Source organism: Python bivittatus, unplaced genomic scaffold (assembly GCF_059951505.1).
Source record: "Python bivittatus isolate LINGU-HERP-01145 unplaced genomic scaffold, Pbiv_v1 ctg000790_np1212, whole genome shotgun sequence".
NCBI lineage: Eukaryota > Metazoa > Chordata > Lepidosauria > Squamata > Pythonidae > Python > Python bivittatus.
Window position 1 is genome coordinate 6,186,298 of NW_028277110.1, and position 17,638 is coordinate 6,203,935.

At 41.2% G+C, this 17,638-nt stretch overlaps 1 protein-coding gene across 4 annotated transcripts in view; it reads right to left on the minus strand.

Annotated features, from left to right (window-relative positions):
- Window positions 1-6,497: 6,497 nt before the first annotated feature.
- The window catches only part of HEPH (hephaestin), a 62,381-nt gene continuing 51,240 nt past the window's right edge, over window positions 6,498-17,638 (minus strand). For all 4 annotated transcript variants that reach the window (XM_088129300.1, XM_088129299.1, XM_088129297.1 and 1 more), the window contains exons 19-22: window positions 17,044-17,183; window positions 16,574-16,736; window positions 15,969-15,995; window positions 6,498-14,039 (exon numbers count right to left, since the gene is read on the minus strand). In XM_088129300.1, the coding sequence (XP_087985426.1) occupies window positions 13,774-14,039; window positions 15,969-15,995; window positions 16,574-16,736; window positions 17,044-17,183 (596 nt within the window). In that variant the 3' untranslated portion in view covers window positions 6,498-13,773. The remainder of the gene's footprint in view (window positions 14,040-15,968; window positions 15,996-16,573; window positions 16,737-17,043; window positions 17,184-17,638) is intronic.

Genomic DNA, 17,638 nt, shown 5'->3' on the forward strand with positions numbered 1-17,638 from the left:
TAACGGTAATTACATTGAACCTTATGGGAAAATTTGCTTTGGGGTGCGACCAACTTGGGATACGCCCAGAGTCACGGAACAGATTAAGTTTGTATCCCGAGGTACCACTGTACTAAGTTCACTATTCAATTTACGCCTTGTATTTCTATCAATGAAAAATTCTAAACTTTATGTAAAATAATACTGGAACTTTTAAAACGCACTTCAGACATGTTCACACCAAATATTTGATAATGTGAATGTTGTCAGCTAAAACAAAATCCTAAGTAGAGCTGTTTGTGAATTAGACACGCCCGAGCTGATGAAGACTGGCAGCGTGGTGCAACGTCCTGAATGTCAGATGAAGGCTCAAAACTCTTTTCAGAATCAGCTACATAACTCTAAGGGCAACTCTGGACCAGTAAGGAAATGGAAGAAGATTTGCAAGGTTTAACGGCAAAGACTTCACTGCAACATGGACAAAACCTTGATGGGAGTCTACTGGGGTCCATCTTTCTTCAGTTGAAAGCCTCTCACAAAACAACAATAACAGTCAGAAAAAAAATCTGTGAGAAATGTATTTTAAAAAGACTGTCTATTTTGATATAAAAAAAGTCCATTAATGTTTTTAAAAGAAATATACAGTGAAGGGGGGAAATTATGTAATGAAAAAGAATATCAGAGGAATTTAAATGGGTTTCCCAGAAATTTTATTTTAGAAGCTAAATGTGCTTGGAGAAGTTATATATAAAAGGTAAATAAAGGACATAGATTTTTTTTAAAAGCAATTAAAAAACCATCATGGTGAAATGGGTAGGTTGCTTCATTCCTGTGACTATGCCTTTTTGAATGGTAGTGTCATCTGTGCACGCTTGCGGGTGGACCTCCCTGCATCTGTGCAGGCATCATTAGACATTCCGGAGCTGAGATGCATTTTGGCAGGCCCAAGAGGTTCATGCCCAGAGATCTCTGTGACTTTATGTCAGTTCCTTGAGACTTATGCAGGACAGCCATGATGGATAGGCTACCTGCACAGAAAGTTCTTGTGAATGCAGATGACTACTCAAATAACCACTGTGCAGGAAAGCAAATGGTTGTTCTTTGTGGCCTCTGTGCATCACACATATACTTATTAAGAGTGGGGCAGGCTGATCAAAGGAGCAAGAGGGCAGCATTGTCCATCTAAGACCAATGTCGGATCTGGCTGAGATACTTAAACAATGATGTCTTATGAAGGCTGCAACCATCTTGCAGCATGAGAGGTAGTTGAAAGCACCTTGCCATGAAATGCCATCATGGAAGTTGAGCCTACAAAGCTCTAGCTGGCAGAAGCTGGGATAACCAGCCAACTGAGAAGACAGCACACGTTACACAGTGTGCTTTCACCTGCCAAACCTCTTTGGCTGACCATAACAGACCAGCAGCCATTCTATCAATCCAAAGGACCAAGTTCTGTCAGGATAAGAAGAATAGTCCTGAATTAAGTCAAAGAAGTACAAAGACATTTTCAAGAGAAGGGGACATGCCTCCAGGAGAAACAATAGCAACAATTGTCTTGATTCAGGTGAGAAAAAGAGGTTATTTTTAGGAAGAAACAAAGTCAGCCTGAAATATCCTTGTGGATTGCTTTATATGGCAGATTGGCACAGTATGTGGCCAGTTAACTAGAACTTCAGGTTGAAGTTATAGCTAACAATAAACAAGCTTTCATTGTCCACAAGTAAGGACTGACTCTAGCCAGTGATTCGAATGATTTATATATCAAAGTGGAACGAATGATGAAGAGACTCCAGGTGGTTAGTCAAAAAGAAAATATGGAGGATAAAAATTCAGGAAATGCTTTATAAGCAAATGTGAAAAAAAATGTATCACCTTCTATGGAAAGGCTGTCACAGTGAAAAACAAACCCATTTCTTAGGCTGGAAACACTGAAAACAACATGCGACAAAGCTTCTGATGAAAAGCAATGTTCCACATGAGTGAAATCACAAGGCAAATCTCAAATCGAATCTTTATTACGGCACAGACCAGCATGGGGTATGTCTAATGGTTCAAAGGATTTGATTGGAGACAGTACAAAACAATATTCTGCTTTTTTCCCCTTTTTTATTCAAATTACTGATAAAACACTAGAAAAACAATTTCATTTCTTCATCCTTAAGCTTTGCAAATACAATCTACAGCCTCTAATTTCTCTACATACCAATATAAACAATTCTTCCTCCCTTTCAGACAAGAGTGGGTTTTTTTCTGAACTCCAACTTTCAGCTCTAGTCAGCTCAAATCATGTGTATGTGCACAGATTATCATACAAGCTTAACGTGGGGGTCCTTCTGGACTCACGACTCCTGCTTGTGAGTAGGCAGGTGGCCATCATGGGTCCTTTGCGCAACTGCGGGCTGTGCACCAGTGGTGCCCCCTCCTACATTGGGAGGCTCTACTCTCAGTCACTCATGCCCCGGTCACCTCCAGAATGGATTATTTTAATGTGCTTTACCCGGGGCTGACCTTGAAGAGCATCTGGAAGCTACAGCTGGTGCAAAATGCAGTGGTGTGGGAAGTCACATGTGCTCCTTCAGCTGTGCGTGTTACATTTCTGCTCTGTGAGCTGCCTTGGCTGCCAGAATGCTTCCGGGTTCAATTCAAGGTCCTGGTAATGACCTATATAGCCCTACATGGCATGGAGCTGGGTTATCTGAGGGGCCGCCTCTCCCGTTACACCTGCCTGTCCCATCAGGTCCAGCAGGAGGGGCATCTTGCGGGTCCGGTCTACTAAGGAATGTCATCTGACAGGACCCAGGAGAGCCTTTTCTGCATGGTAACCCCCCTTTGGAACATCATTCCCCTGAGCCTAGATTGGTCCTGATCTTGGTGGCCTTCTGGAAGGCTCTAAGATAGGGTTTTATTATTGTACCTGGGGATCTGGTGGCAGCATGGAGCCGAGTTGGTTATACTGTTAGTAATTGTATGGATTATACTCTCCCACAGATTACGTTTTATGGTTTTAAATTGTTTTATTTGTTTTTTAATGTTTTTTTAATTCTAGTTTATTTAATGGTTTATTGTTTTCTGTTATTTATTGTGTGAGCCACCCAGAGTCATATATATGAGATGGGCAAATAAATAAATGAATAAATCAGAGGCAAGTATTTGCTTTCTCTCTCCCTCAGAAGTACTGGTAGCTGGCATTGATCTAACTTTGACAAATAACTTTCGATCTTTGTTTCACCATCTTCAACCCCACCAAGGGGACTCTGCAGTGAGTCTTGCACCCACCTCTTCCTTTCCAGCATTCTTCCCCTGGATTGTGCCTCACTTTGTGGACTTTGGATCACTCGCTGCCCGATCCACATTAGGATCACTAGCCACCCCTTCCTGCACTGAAACCAATAGTCCATCTTCAACAGCGGCTAGAGCTCCCTGTATCCACTGAGCAGGTAGAAATGGATTGTGCACTGATCCTTTGCTGCAGTAGTGATAACTGACATTTATTCAGTGGTACAAAGCCACCGTGTGGTACAAGTCCACTGTCAGCCCTAAGAAGCCAAAGACTGAGCTGGAATAAAGCCTGGATTTTTAAGATTCACACAATAACTGTTCCTTGGAAGCATAAAATGACGGTTCTCTTATGTCTGCACACATCAGATTGGAAACAGAGGTTCCATTTGGAAGTATGGTGGAAGTAGAGGTGGTGATGGTGATGTTGGAATTCCAAGGGATATCTTGACTGATGAGTTTGAAAACCCAGTAATCCATGTCAACTGCTCTTCAGGCTGGAAGGAAGGGCTGTGGACAATTAATGAAATTGAAAGCTATTGAAGGCCTTTGCATGTGCTAGTCAAAAATTACTCCTGGCATGGTCTCCAGAGCCCCTGCAAGATTAAGAGGAACATAGTTGTCCTTGGACAGAGAAGAGTAAGGCTGGTTAGGGCAATAGTGTGTTGGTTGCTGCCTTTTATGCATTTGAGCTGTAGAGCAGTGTTTCTCAACCTCAGCAACTTTAAGCATGCTGGCTGGGGAATTCTGGGATTTCAAGTTGCTGAGGTTGAGAAACACTGCTGTAGAGGAACGGTTTGGACAAGAAGAGGCATCACACTTCCAAGGCTGAAATCTTAATGAAATTGGTCAAAGTCCACATGGTATTATGTAGATTGTAGATACAATCCATCTTGTCGTCTGTCTTTCTAGTAGTAGTAATAGTAGTAGCAGTTTTATTTTCATGTAAAACTATTTATTTAAAATAATGAAATAAATCTTTAAAAAATAATACTGCCATCTAGTTTAAGGTCACAGGTAAAATGCAGAGCCTAAATAACCTGCATGGCCGCTAACATTCAAAGCAGGCATTAAAGCCTGCATCTACGTAAGTATCAGTGCATGCAATTCTATGCCCAGATTAATTCACCACTGTCCAAAGCAAGGTTCGTGATACAGGGTTCTGCCTCCTTAGTTAACCTGGAAAAATGAAATTTGGCATACCTGATAAGGTTCAACCGCTCTCAGAGACTCCACCTTAATGAATTCAGTAATAAACAGGTGCTAGAATTTTAGTTCATTCCGTTCCCAAGATTCTGTATACTAACCCTTTCTTGACAAAAAACAGGGAGACTCACAGTGAATCCTTCTTTCTGAGTTGCGGTCTCCTGCTGGGGCATGACACACCCTCTGCACTGTCAGTTAGATGGACAACCTTTCCCACAAAAATATCTGATAGCATTCCCTCAGCAGAAGACTCACGATGAGGAATGTCCACAATGCTGCCACAGTGGCATTTGAAAGGAACAGTGGACCTTCACCCCTGTGGGGCAGGAGTCCTTCTCCTGTATCTGCCAAAAAGTAGCTCAGCTCTGGAATGTTCTGCTCATGCTGGCACAGGCGCAAATGGTTCAGAGAGTCCACGAGTGTATTGAGCCACACTTCCTCTCTCTGTCTAGCCTTCCTCAAGGTTTCTGAGCACTTAAAATGTTTCAGGAGAGTTGTAGTCCAGTGATGGAGTGTAGCCCTTGTGCATGGAAAGCAGACACTGGAAGCCATTGTAGAACAAAGATATGCCAAGGCTGGATCACCCGGTGGCCACATCGCACAGGAAGTAGCCACATCTCCAGGGAAGGGGGGAATTACTTGCATAACAAGACAGAGAGTGAACCAGATGTTCACTCTGGCTTGTTATGCAAATAATTCCCCCCTCCCCTGGAGATGTGGCTACTTCCTGCGGGATGTGGCCACCGGGTGATCCAGCCTTGGCATATCCTTGGGGAAAATGCTTTCAAAGTTCATGAGAGCCAGAAACTAGCTTTATCTCAGAAAGCTCACCTTATTACCTTTAAATCCTTATTGGAAGTTTTTCAAGATATGCCTCCGGGACAGACAGCAGATAGAGAACTTTCTTTCTAAACTGAGGCCAATTTCAATATCACCTGAACTTTGAGAAATTATACATGCTGTTGTCAAGACAGCTGATATTTGAGTCTTATGTGCTCTTGCAACTCTGGAAAAGACAGTTAAAGCATTTTCTGAGGAAGGGGAAGAAGAGAAAGGAGAGGCATTGTGTCAAATGTGTTTACAAGAGATCAAAGCAATCTTTTTCTTTAAGGATTTACAAGTCAAGCATCTCCTGAGGTGCACAAAGCAATCACAAGGTATGAAGCACTGATGAATGAGGGTCTGAGAATACTAATTCTGGATAATACGAGAGTGGCATGCATGAGGTAAGGCCACTATGGCCCTGTTGGAGGTGTCATTGGTCAGGTGTTTGGAGTATTGAGGTCCCCAACCCTTCCTGGATGGGGCTGCAGGACTGACTATATCATCTGGGCATGGTCCTAGACCTCAGTGCCCAGCTGGCAGCACTGGCCAGTTTGGGTTGGCACTGTTCACATAAAAATATTTGTGCCCTGCTGGGTCCAGTTGAAGTAACAAGTGGGTCCTAGGTACCAGATGTCAAGGTGGCCACTGCTTACATTTTCAGTAGACAATATAAAATGTTTCTAAAAGTCTGTGACATTACAGACTCTCAGTCGATGGAAAAGCTACCGTTAATTAGTATTTGATTAGTAATGTTGCATACCCCAGAGAGTTTACTTTCTGTATTGAGCAAATTTGCTGAAATCTGGTTGAAATCTTTGGAGCTTTCTCCGTGGGAGTATTTGGCTGCCTGTGGCTAGGATGAATCAACAGGATCATCTTCTGGATGGCATATTTGTATTGCTCTGAAGACATGCAAAGTCTAATAAGGTTTTAATGAGCTTCTCCAGGGCTACTGAAATACAGAAAAGATTCTCATTAGATGTAATGCAATCAGTTATTCAGTGGCATCAAGGTTTTCTAAAAATAATCCTATAATACTTTCTAACAAGTACAGATACCATTTCTTGGCAGCAAGGAAAGGCCAATGTCCCCTGACTTCTTTTTTTTTAATAATACTTTTATTAAACATTATAATTAAACAGATAAAAACTAATACAAACTACAAAAACTAAAAGAAAAAAAGAAAAAAAGAAAAAAGCAAAAGTGCAGAAAAAGAGAAAAATATACAGAAAAATAAAAAAGAAAGAGTAAAAATATAGCAAAGAAGAAGAAAAGAAATATATAAGGAAGTGACTTTCCCCTTCATCACAACAAGTATAAACAATTTTAGCAGCTTATCACCTTCTCTTAAAATACAATAACCTCCTTGTCTCATATCTCATCTTTTATCTATAAACAGATCCTTACAACCTCGTGATTCAGTCCTGGTCAGCAAAAGTCCATTAAGGGTTATCAGAAATAACAACATATCTATTTTAACCTTGATTAAATAAACCTATTTTAACTTCCTTCCTTTTACTTTTAACAATCTTGATCTTTAATCCCTTCAAACAATGTCCTAGAGCTTGTTTTCATTTTTTCTTTGTTCCTTCTCACAAAATCTTTCAGAATTTTAACAGATCTCTTTTGTAAATCCAATATAAGAAAGTTATCCAGGTCACTCTTTTAGTTTATTATTTGTATATCTTTTTTAATTATTAAGACATCAGCCAGTTTCATTTGTATATCCAATGTAACGTATTTTTCCATATCGTTCTTGTAACCTGTCATTTGTAAATCCACTTTCAGATCAGTCTCAGTCTTGTCTGGTAAAACTTATTCCTCTTCCGTAGCATCTTTTAAAAGCTGTTTATCTATAATGGCAGACACTCTTAAAATTAACATGCTGGATCCATCACTCACAAATATCCTCAAATACGTGTAATGTTAAAATGTTTTGCTCCATTCTATGTTAATAAGTCAAATTTAAATGTTCTTCTCCTTTAATTGAAAATTTTCCTTGCTTCTGGTTCCCTCTAGCACCCAACCTTCAAATTTCCATCCTATCATGTTTTCTTTTAAGAATTCAAAACAACAGCATTTTCCCATGGGAAGGATTCTTACAATTAATTTCAAAATCTTATTTCAAATCCATCTGGACCCTTAGTCCAATTATAACTTTCCAAAATCAACGTTCTAATCACCCTTTTGCTGTTTATTCCAAAAAAAGTTTAAAAAAGTTTTTTTTCTTAAACTTATCTTTAAAACTTCTTTTGCTAAGGATTAAAGGAAACTCACCCAGTGCGTGTTATAAGACTTGTTGATTGGAAGGTTAGCACTTAATAAGTAATTTCCAAAAGTCATTAAGAAACGAGGCTGGGCAGAATTTTGTACCGTAAGGCTACCTTGTGGCTGTGAGCCTGGTGAAAATCCCTCAACTCCCAACTGCTCAACTCATGAGCCAACCACAAAAAACTCAGTTCCTGCAGTTTACTCATGAGGAGCAGCTGTTGGGAGTACAAGCGGGCAATCTCACGATCTCTCCTTTGTCTGGAGAGGCTTGGCCAGCCAGAAAATGTCATCTGGCAGCCGGTCTTGCCTCGATGCCATCTCCAGCCCCTCGGAGGCGTCTAGTTCACCATAAATCCTCACCGGAAGTCCTGACTTCTAAGTGACAAAGCCTAACAGGTTTTATGTACTTTGAGGCTGCGTTGGAATAGTTTATTTGAACACCCATGCAGGAAGGATGTTTTAAGCCTGTCTTGCTGGGGACAAGATGAAAGCAATGTCACAAGGACACAGCAGAATGTCAAGGCCTGGTTGTGCAAATGGGGAAGCCTAGTTTTCCTCAGGGTGGGGAACACAGCCAGAAAGGCAGAAACTTACAGTTCCTCAGCCAGAGATAGGGGCACCCGCAGGATATGGTCAAGAAAGTTAAGATGACAGCCAAGACAGAGTGATTGAAGTTTCACCTGTTTTTTAATGTGTGTCACACATAAAAAAAAACAGGTGGTGTTTTGATCACACCATTGTGGCTGCCATCTTGATTTTCTTGATGACACCCCATGGACACCTCTGGCCAGAGACAGTTTGGTCCAAATGAGCAGATATGTCCCAATTTCTGTTTGTTTAACCATGGCTATTGACTAAACTGCAGTTGGCTGGGATTGCACAATGCATGAAGCCATAAACCGTAAACCACAGTTTATAGAGTACTAGTGCCAAACAGTGTGCGCTTACAGTTCCTTCAAGGTTTTGAAGCTTGAATAAACACTCCGTTCTGAGGAGTTCAATTTTAAAAAGTCAGTGAGGCCAAATTTAAAACACCTCCAGGTTGCTGAGATAAACCAAAGTCACATTTTTACAGTGCTGCACAGAACTGAGAGCCGAGAAAACAGGCAGAAAGAAAGCAGCAAATCTCCTAGAGCAGGGTTCCTCAACCTTGGAGACTTGAAGATGTGTGGACTTCAATTCCCAGAATTCCCCAGCCAGCCTTGCTGGCTGGGGAATTCTGGGAATTGAAGTCCACACAACTTCAAGTCACCAAGGTCGAGGAATGCCATCCTAGAGATTAATTGGTTTTGGCCAAAGACACAGCAAGGAGACCAAAACTAGGAGTAACGTACAGGAGATGTTATCCAATCTCTCAATCTCTCAAGTTATCCAATCTCTCCAGCAACATGCCTTCTCTTGCCAAGGTCCTCTCCTTGTATCCCCGTCCTCTGGTGCTGATAAAAAGCCTGACCAAGGATGATGTGGCTATGCTCCTGCCGCTGACACTGCTCATTCCACCTGGATGTTCTGGCCAGAAGATGCAACCCAGATGGAAGCCAGATAGGTGTTTATGTTGGAATATTGCAAGAGTTATGAAATCCCATTTTAAAACTACCCAAGCAGGTGGCCATCCTTGCACTTTCCAGTAGGGAACTGAACAGGTTACATATCTGCTGCTTGAAGAAGTGCTTCCTTCTGTCTGTTCTAAATCTCTTTCCAATCAGCTTCCTAGGCTGACTGTGGTCCCAGCATTTGGTGATGAGGAGAAAAACTTGTCCCTGACCATTTCCTTTATGCCTTGCATGATTTTATACACCTTGATGAAGTCTCCTCTGAATCACCTTTTTTCCTGCACTGAGTCCCAAACATCCTAGCCTTTTCTCACAGGAAAAGCATTTGAACCCCTTAAGATGCGGATTGCTTTCTCTTCTGCCCTTTTCCCAGTTCTATTATATACTTTTTCCAACTGGTGGGACCAGGACTGCATAGAGTACCCCAGGTGTGGAGGTACTTTATGTAACACCATTACAGGATTGGCATTTTTATTCTTCATCCCTTTCCTAATGATTTCTAGCATGGCATTTGCTTTTTCCATGGCTGCCACTTCATGAAATCAACACCTGCACTGTGCTCTCCAAGATCTTTTTTTCTGGTTACTCAGACTCTTCAGATCCCATCAGATTATATGGGAAATAAGGGTTTTTCACCCTAATGTGCAACACTTTCCACACACCTAAATGGAATGACATTTGCTATTTGGTTGATTATTCAGCCAGGTTAAAGAGATTCTTGGGGAGCTCTTCACAATCACCTTTGGTGTTCCTGAATGGTCTTGTATCAGTTACTATGACTGCTTACCTCTAAGTCGGGATCATTTATGAGCAAGTTTAAAAGCCTTGGTCCCAGCACAGATCATTAAGGGTTCTTACCTTTCTCCTCTATGAAGATTGCCCAATTATTCCTGCTCTTGGCTGTTTTTTTAAAAAGGACAGGCTCTCTTATGCCATGGCCCTTTGGTTTACTCAAAAGCTTTTGATGAGGCTTTTTAACAATCCGAGTAGACAACATTGACAGGGCTACCCCATCCATGTGCTCTCAAAACACTCTACAAGGTTGTTGAGGCAGAAGTTTCCTCTGCAGAATCCATGGTGGTTTTCCTTCAGCTTGACTTGTTCCCCTGGTGATTTTTACTTGGAATACTGTTTCTTGAACTTGCCTGAAACGGACATTAAGCTAATTGGCCTCTAATTTTCCAGGTTCCCCGAGGTCCTTTTTAAAAACTGGTGTCACCCTATCTTCTAGGTCTCCCAATAATCAAAGTAACAACCAGATCCAACTTTTCTGAGATCATCCAGGATTGGCTGAATGGTGTCACCTAGCTGGGCAAGGTGCCAGTTTGTAAAACAGAGCATGGCCAATAGAAGCCTGGCATTTTAAAAAGTAGATTTGGGGAAATGTGCTCAACAAAATAAAACTCATTTTATCAAGAAGCTTTAACGTTCTATTCTTGCATCCCTTGAAGAACCAAGGTTTTTTGTCAATCATTCTTTGTAATAATATTGAAGTGATTTTTTGAATTATTTGTATAACTAATTTCCCCACCTCTGCAGCTCTAAATTATATAGCAACAAAACTGCTTTGTTCCTTCCATAGCTGGTAATTGAGTTAGGAATTTATATTCAGGTTGTTTATCTTGCTGTTCTGCAGAACCTGCTTCTATGTTTATGAGTCAACAAGTGTGTCTCCAGAACCTTCCCTACTACAGAGAATTTAATCAGATGTTAATAATAATTTATTAATAATTTATTAAATTTATACGCTGCCTGACTCTGATGCTGGGCAGTTAAAAGGATTCATTTTAATTTGATGTGCATTGTGTATGAATGTAAAAAGAATATATATTTATGACAAGAAATATTTCCTTACACAGCTCCATGCCAGACAAAGAAACAGTAGTCTTTTAATCATGTACGTTTTCTTTTGCAATCCCTTCCTTAAATAAATTACTGTATAAAATAGAAATCAGCCCAAAGTGATTCCAGAGCTAAACTGTGACTTTCCCCCTCCTAGTGGGCTTCCTTGTGCACCAGGTTGACCTCTGTCAGAACAGATTGCTGAGCTGGGTGGACCAAGGGGTTCGATCCAGCAGGCCACTGCTTATGCTCTTATGTTCTTTGATCTAATACTTTGTTGAAGGCTTAGTGGCTGTGTTTTGAAATCTCTTTTCCCAACTTTCTCCCTCATTTAGATGGGTCCATAATATTTGAAGTTTGAAAGTCTAGTGCTAGGAGTCTGGCAGAGCTCTGCATAATGATTCTATCTTCTTTCTCCATAGGCCACTGAGTGCAACTATCTTTTCAGTATCAGAATCCAATTTAACTCCCCAACAAACATCTGGCTGGTAGGGCTCTAACCCAACTTGAGTGACGTTTCTCCTCCTCTCACCGTTCCTGGTCATCAGCATGGTCTAGGTTCTTTTCTTACAACTGGATGAAAAACCATCTAATACTTTCCAGATACCTTTCTTTTAGTCTGAGGCAGTCCTTCATGCCTCTTTCTTAAAACACTACATGACTAAGCCATGGTTAGGGCCACCTCTCCTTCAACGAGGGAAAGCTCTTGCAGGACATCCTGGTTTTCTATTAGGATAGGTCCAGCTACAGTGAAAACCCTTTCACTGTAGCTGTTCTTTAGATTTCTTAAGTCTTCCAGGCCACAGAAACAATCGCCAGAAACAAGAGGGGGAAATTCTGGCCCTTCTACTCACTTTACTTCCTAAGACTACCTGCTACAGCCTCTCTTGTGCTACTAATTTCTTTAAGACAATTATATTCTGCCCACTGATTCATATAATCATGAAACATCAAGTAATTACTGGCATGAATGAGTACCAAATCATGCATCTAATACCACAGACAAAACTCATCTCTCTCTCTGAATACCATGCTGTACTATGCAGCCCACTCATTAGTTAATTAACACTTCTAGAGAGTTAAGGCAGCTTAAGAGCATTTGACCCAAGCAATTTCTCTGGAGAAACGAGAAGACAGGAAGACAAGACGCACATCTTTCAGGATCCTGGACTGAACCAAAGCACCAGTCCCAAAGACAGCATACTATCCACTAAGTGTTTTCTACGCCCACTGTCTGATTTTTCCATTTGGCATTTTCTCATATCCTGTGGAATAAGAAGTTGTAAAGTCATCTGAAGCTTGTCACCCACCCCACTACCTCAATCATTTTTCATTTGCGCATGGACTACTCTGTGCATGCCGGTTCAATGGGGAATGAAGAATGGGGGATGAGGCACTAGCTGCATGAATATATCAGGCTTCAGTGCTCTAGTCTTTGGGCTTCCCAGATTGGGGGATCAGAGTTTTCAGAACTTTTGTCGGAATGAATGATTTTTTTTCTCACATGAGATTTTTTAGACTTAATATGTTTCTATCACTTTTATGAGGAAATCTACAAATTTTAGTATTTTCTTATAAAAAAGTCAAGAATGAATGAACTCCTCTCCCATCTACACAGATATGTCTTAAATAAAGAGGATCATCTTGGATTTGTCACCAAATGTATTTGGCAACCTGAACGGAGCACCACAAACAGGGGTGAATGCTTAAGAGTATAAATCTCAGACCCTGCAGTCTGGATGTTGTGTTTCATTTACCTTTCATTCAGATCTTTAAAATATTAGGATCTTTCTGTTTCAGTTATGAAGGCATTTGGCAATTTTGCTAAGTTCTTCTTCCAAAATGAATAGAATCTTTAGTTCTTTGTTCCTTGGCTTGACCTTAGCATTGGTCAAGGGCTCCTTTAGTTTGGGATGGTGCCCCTTTCAAAATCTGGATGGAAATGAGGCCATGCTTTTCATCAGGTATCCAGCAATATAATGCAGATATGAACTAGCCCATAATTGTGCCATCTTGACATTAATAAAATAATGACTAAAATGCTTCTTTACTCAGTATTGCCCTCCCCATGTCTACAATTGTTTCATCCACAATGCCAGTTATCCTGGGAGTTGCAATCCCAACTCAGCTGGAGAGTTCCTGGTTAGGAAAGGCTGGTCAACAAACATGACCTCCAAACACTGATTCCTCCACTTCTTTTAGTTAGAAGCTATATCAGTTTTATAATCATTGGCCTTTTGGGTTGAAAGTCCTATTTTAGTCAAACAGAAGTTCTTTTGAAAGAAGAACTGCTGAGGAATGAAAGGAGTTCAAAACAAGGAAAACAATTTGTGGTGGAAGCCTGTTTCAAGAGAATGCTAGTTGCTCTGCCCTCTTAAAGAACTTTCTCAATGTCTGTTGCTCCTCCCCAGCCAGGTGTATGTTCAACATGCAGAAACTGTAATTGGCTAATCTCACAGAATGGGTGAATTGCCCCAAGAGTGGAGGAATGCAGGAGATCCAGGGGTTAGGTAGTAGCACCAGATAGGGAGTAAGCTGATACAAGATTATGGAAGTTGCTGGCCAGAGGGATTCCAAGTGCTTGACTGAACATCCAGTCTGGATTTGCTTGAGATTCTGTCCCTTTCTTCAATGAATACAAGTGTAAGGATCTGGGAATCCATCTGAATGTTGGGATACCTGAAACCTTAAATCATAAAATCTAGAGTGGAGTACTTGCTAGTAACATTTCTTATTGAACTTTCCTAAAATAGTAACTCTATTCTGGGCCATTTTCACTTGTATCTGGCTAAAAAGCTATCAAGAGCTCTTCCACTGTCCTCTAAAGGTCATGTTTTTGACTACGCATCAGTTTGAAGCTTTCATCCAATATAGACCGCTTGTTGCGTCTCAGCCTCTTTTGTCTCTTGAGGTGAATGATCACACCGAGAAAGATACTGGCGGTGAGGAACAGTACAATCCCGGCAATAGCAAGAGTAATAATTGCTGCTTCTACATGTCCTGGGTCTAGTGTTGAGCCAAACAAAACGATGTCATGCGAGAAGCTTTTTTCTCCAGAAGTCCCCATGCTTTTCTCTTCAGAAGTTTCTGTTGGAAGTAAAATGAATTATGGAAAAGTCAAACTACTGAAAAAGAGAAATCAGACAACTTAAGCCATTGAAAACTGGAGAACAACAACAATAATAGCATAATAGCCAACCCAAGAAAGATTTTAAAAAGATTTTAAAATCAAGAACTCCCTACAGTTGGAAAACTAGATTAGGAACATGGCTAAACTGGAAATCCTTTTCAATTGATTGGATTTTGTCATTTAATTAAGTTGATCCAACAGAACTTCTTCCAGCTGTGTAATCTTGAGCTAAGCCTGGATTCATGCATTACATTAGGCCTGGTTTGCCTGAAATGGGCAAGCCCAAAGCCGAGGGCTGAACAGGCTTGTTCATATAGGATTAAACTACAGTATGGTTAAACATGATGGTTAATTGTGCTTCAGTCAAAGTCAAAGTGCTTTATTGGGGTTGTTGACTAGACTTGATAGCAAAACAGAGTAAGATGAATGAAGTAAGAATGATCAAATAAAATTGGGTCAAAAAGAAAAATGAGGTAAATATAAAAAATGTAGTCTGTTGGGTCTTGCCAGCCATTAGAGGAAATGTAGTGAAATTATAAGACAGTACATTGCTCTGAAACATAACTGAGATAAAAGAAGTCAGCATAACCAGAATATTGAGATAACAGAGGTGAAATATGTTTGCGTTCTAGTTTGTGGTAAGATTGACAATAAAGAAGTACGTGGACTGTTGTTTCAATAGCTCCTGATTTATAATGACAAAGGAGTTGCTTGTAGGGATTTCCTGGAATCTCCCTTTCAAAATGGCAGTTTGCAAGTGTGAGAGCTCTTTGCAATTCTGATATGGCAATTTGACTGAGAGATCTGACAGGCTCATGTCTGGTGACTGGATTACCTAAACAGACCTCAGCGGGAATTAGGCTATTCTCAGTCTGATGTCCACGTCGTACCCCATTGTGATCAGGGAGTGGGGGGAGAAGCTGCAGCAAGGCAGCTTTTCCTATACCCCTTTGCTCAGTGTTGTCCAAACTTGGCCACTTTAAGATGAGTGGACTTCAACTCCCAGAATTCCCCAGCCAGCATGGCTGGCTGGGGAATTCTGGGAGTTGAAGTCCACTCATCTTAAAGTGGCCAAGTTTGGACAACACTGCCTTTGCTATTTTGTAATGAAGTGGCTGTTTAATACATATGGGGCTGAGCCTATAGGAAAAAAAATGAGTTTTAACTAATGCTTGAACACTTTGATCCATCCACTGGCTTTGACTTTAGGAGACCAGCTTCTATATTTTCAGAGTCCATCCAGTCCACTAATTGACCGTACTGATATCTGGCATACAACTTGCTGGCCTGCTCAGCAGGCTAAGAGGTCCATAGTTTTGAGGTAACTTTCTCTCACCCTTCTTAAATTAGGGATTATAATGGCCACTCCCCAATCTTTGGGGAGAGCGTCAGTCTGTTTCCATTCAGTCCGATTGTTCAGAAACTTGGATCAAGAGTCTCTAATCCTAGAAGGAAAGTGACCAGCATTCACAGATTCTGAAAAATATTACATTTGCGCCATAGCTAATTCCAAGCAGTTTCATCTAAACCAGAGCCTGAAATGGGTTTGAAAACCATGGCTAAGAGGCAATCTTGCTAGCATAAGCTATGGTAAATAAGGGTGCTCTAAACTGCCCTTAAAACTGACAAGAGGATTTGCAGCGGCTAGAGGAAAAGTGCTGGAGGGTGTGCAATGTTGCCAAAACTGGGTCCTAATTTGTAAGATATTAGAGACTAGTATCTCAGGACTACTGTAGACCAGAAGGTGAATGTTTGGAACACAGAAATCTTACAAGGAATATTAAAAGAGCAATGGAAGATAGAAAAGATTTCAAACCCGGAATACCTTTACCAATCAGGATATCTGAAAGAGATAGAAGAGTCCAGGATGAAAGAAAACATGGTACCTGTAGTCTTGATTGTAGATTTTGCATCTGTAATGAAATAAACCACAGAATCAGGACTGTATTGGGTAGCACAAAAGGAGGATGAGGACACCCGAAGCAGCCCAGGAGATCCATGCATGGAATCCAGCTTACACAAAGAGATGTGTGTCTGGATCTTCTTTTTCCTTAGCATCACATCCAGCCCTTGAACTGATGCAAACAGATTATTGCCCATCCCCAGAACTCCTTTGCGCTCCTTTGTGCTCAAAACAGATTAGGATTAGGGGCTGGGACTGAAGATTTAATGGGCTCCTACTGAATCTGACAACACTGGAATGGACTTAGATACAGGAGTTCAGACACAGATTCCTAATTATCGGCATTCTTCTCTGTCCTCTGTTTGCCACAAAGCAAGCATATCAGCTGCACCATTATATGGCTGCCTTTCTGGCCCTTGCAGCTCCTGTTCTCTAATGATCCATCACTTATCCTGAAGCTTTCTAGCTCTAGAATTTCACCCTTGATTTCCATGTGGGTTGGATGTGCCATGGAGCCACTGAATGATTTTGATAGGCATAGCCCCAGAACAGATCGAGCCCCACTTTCAACATGAGCTTTCTTCTTACCTTGGCTGGGTCGGATTGTGAAAAGTGTCTCCATGCCAGCATGAATGTGGTCAGCCACGTGACAGTGAAGAAGCCATGTGCCGGGGTTGCCAGCCTGCATCTCCACCATTTCAAAGGTCCCAGGGAAGAGGTCCACCACATCGGCTCTGTAACTCTTGCCATTCTGTCACACAAGATATACAGATGAGTAAAAGTTTGGAACAGGGGTGCTGCCTAGAGGGTAATGTTTAACTACTACCACCCAGAAAAGCTACATTTCATGGCCAGAAAGCTAGATGTATATATTTTTGCTCAATTTATTTTGCTGGGCTAGACCTGGGGAGAGGAAACAAATCAACTTGCCAACTTGGGACGCACAAACTAACTGCAAGATAGGAGCCTCCAGACTCTTTACCCAGATTTATCCTTTAAGTGGGATGGGGTAGGGTGGGTGGGGGGAGCCTTCTGCATCAGTTTGGAGAGAGTCTCACCCGATATATGAACGTTTCAGCGTGGAAGTGAACCGTGTGCACGTCAATCTCCTGGCCCATTCCCAGCAGATACCAGTTCACTACGTCTCCTTTATACATTATCAGCCCCGGCAGGTTTGCATATACTTTACCATTGATTGCTAAGGAAAGAAGAAATCTCTGCTTATTGATGGCACGGAGTTTCTCTCATCTTGTGAAAAATCCTCAAAGAACCACCAACCCTTACAAAATGAGCCTTCGCATTTCTCCTAAGGATAAGGGCTATTGTCTTTGCAAAACTGTCAGCAATTCTTCTCCCTGTATCTGACTGGATGACGCCTACCACAAACCATGCGGTTAGCCTACAGTCTCCATCCCGAGGAGAACTTTGAACTGCACTTCACTTTGCTGAAACATCTGGCCTACTTTCTGAATTTCTGGCTTCTGTCACATTTTGCCTGGTGAAGAATTTGGAGGCTATTGCCCTATCATAAATTATCTTTTTATTCTTTATAGACCAAAATGTCTATAACTGTTTTGTAGAGATAGAAAGCAGTTGTTCCTAAAATTAGCTTGCTTATTTATTTATTGATTTGATTTATATAGCCGCCCGCAT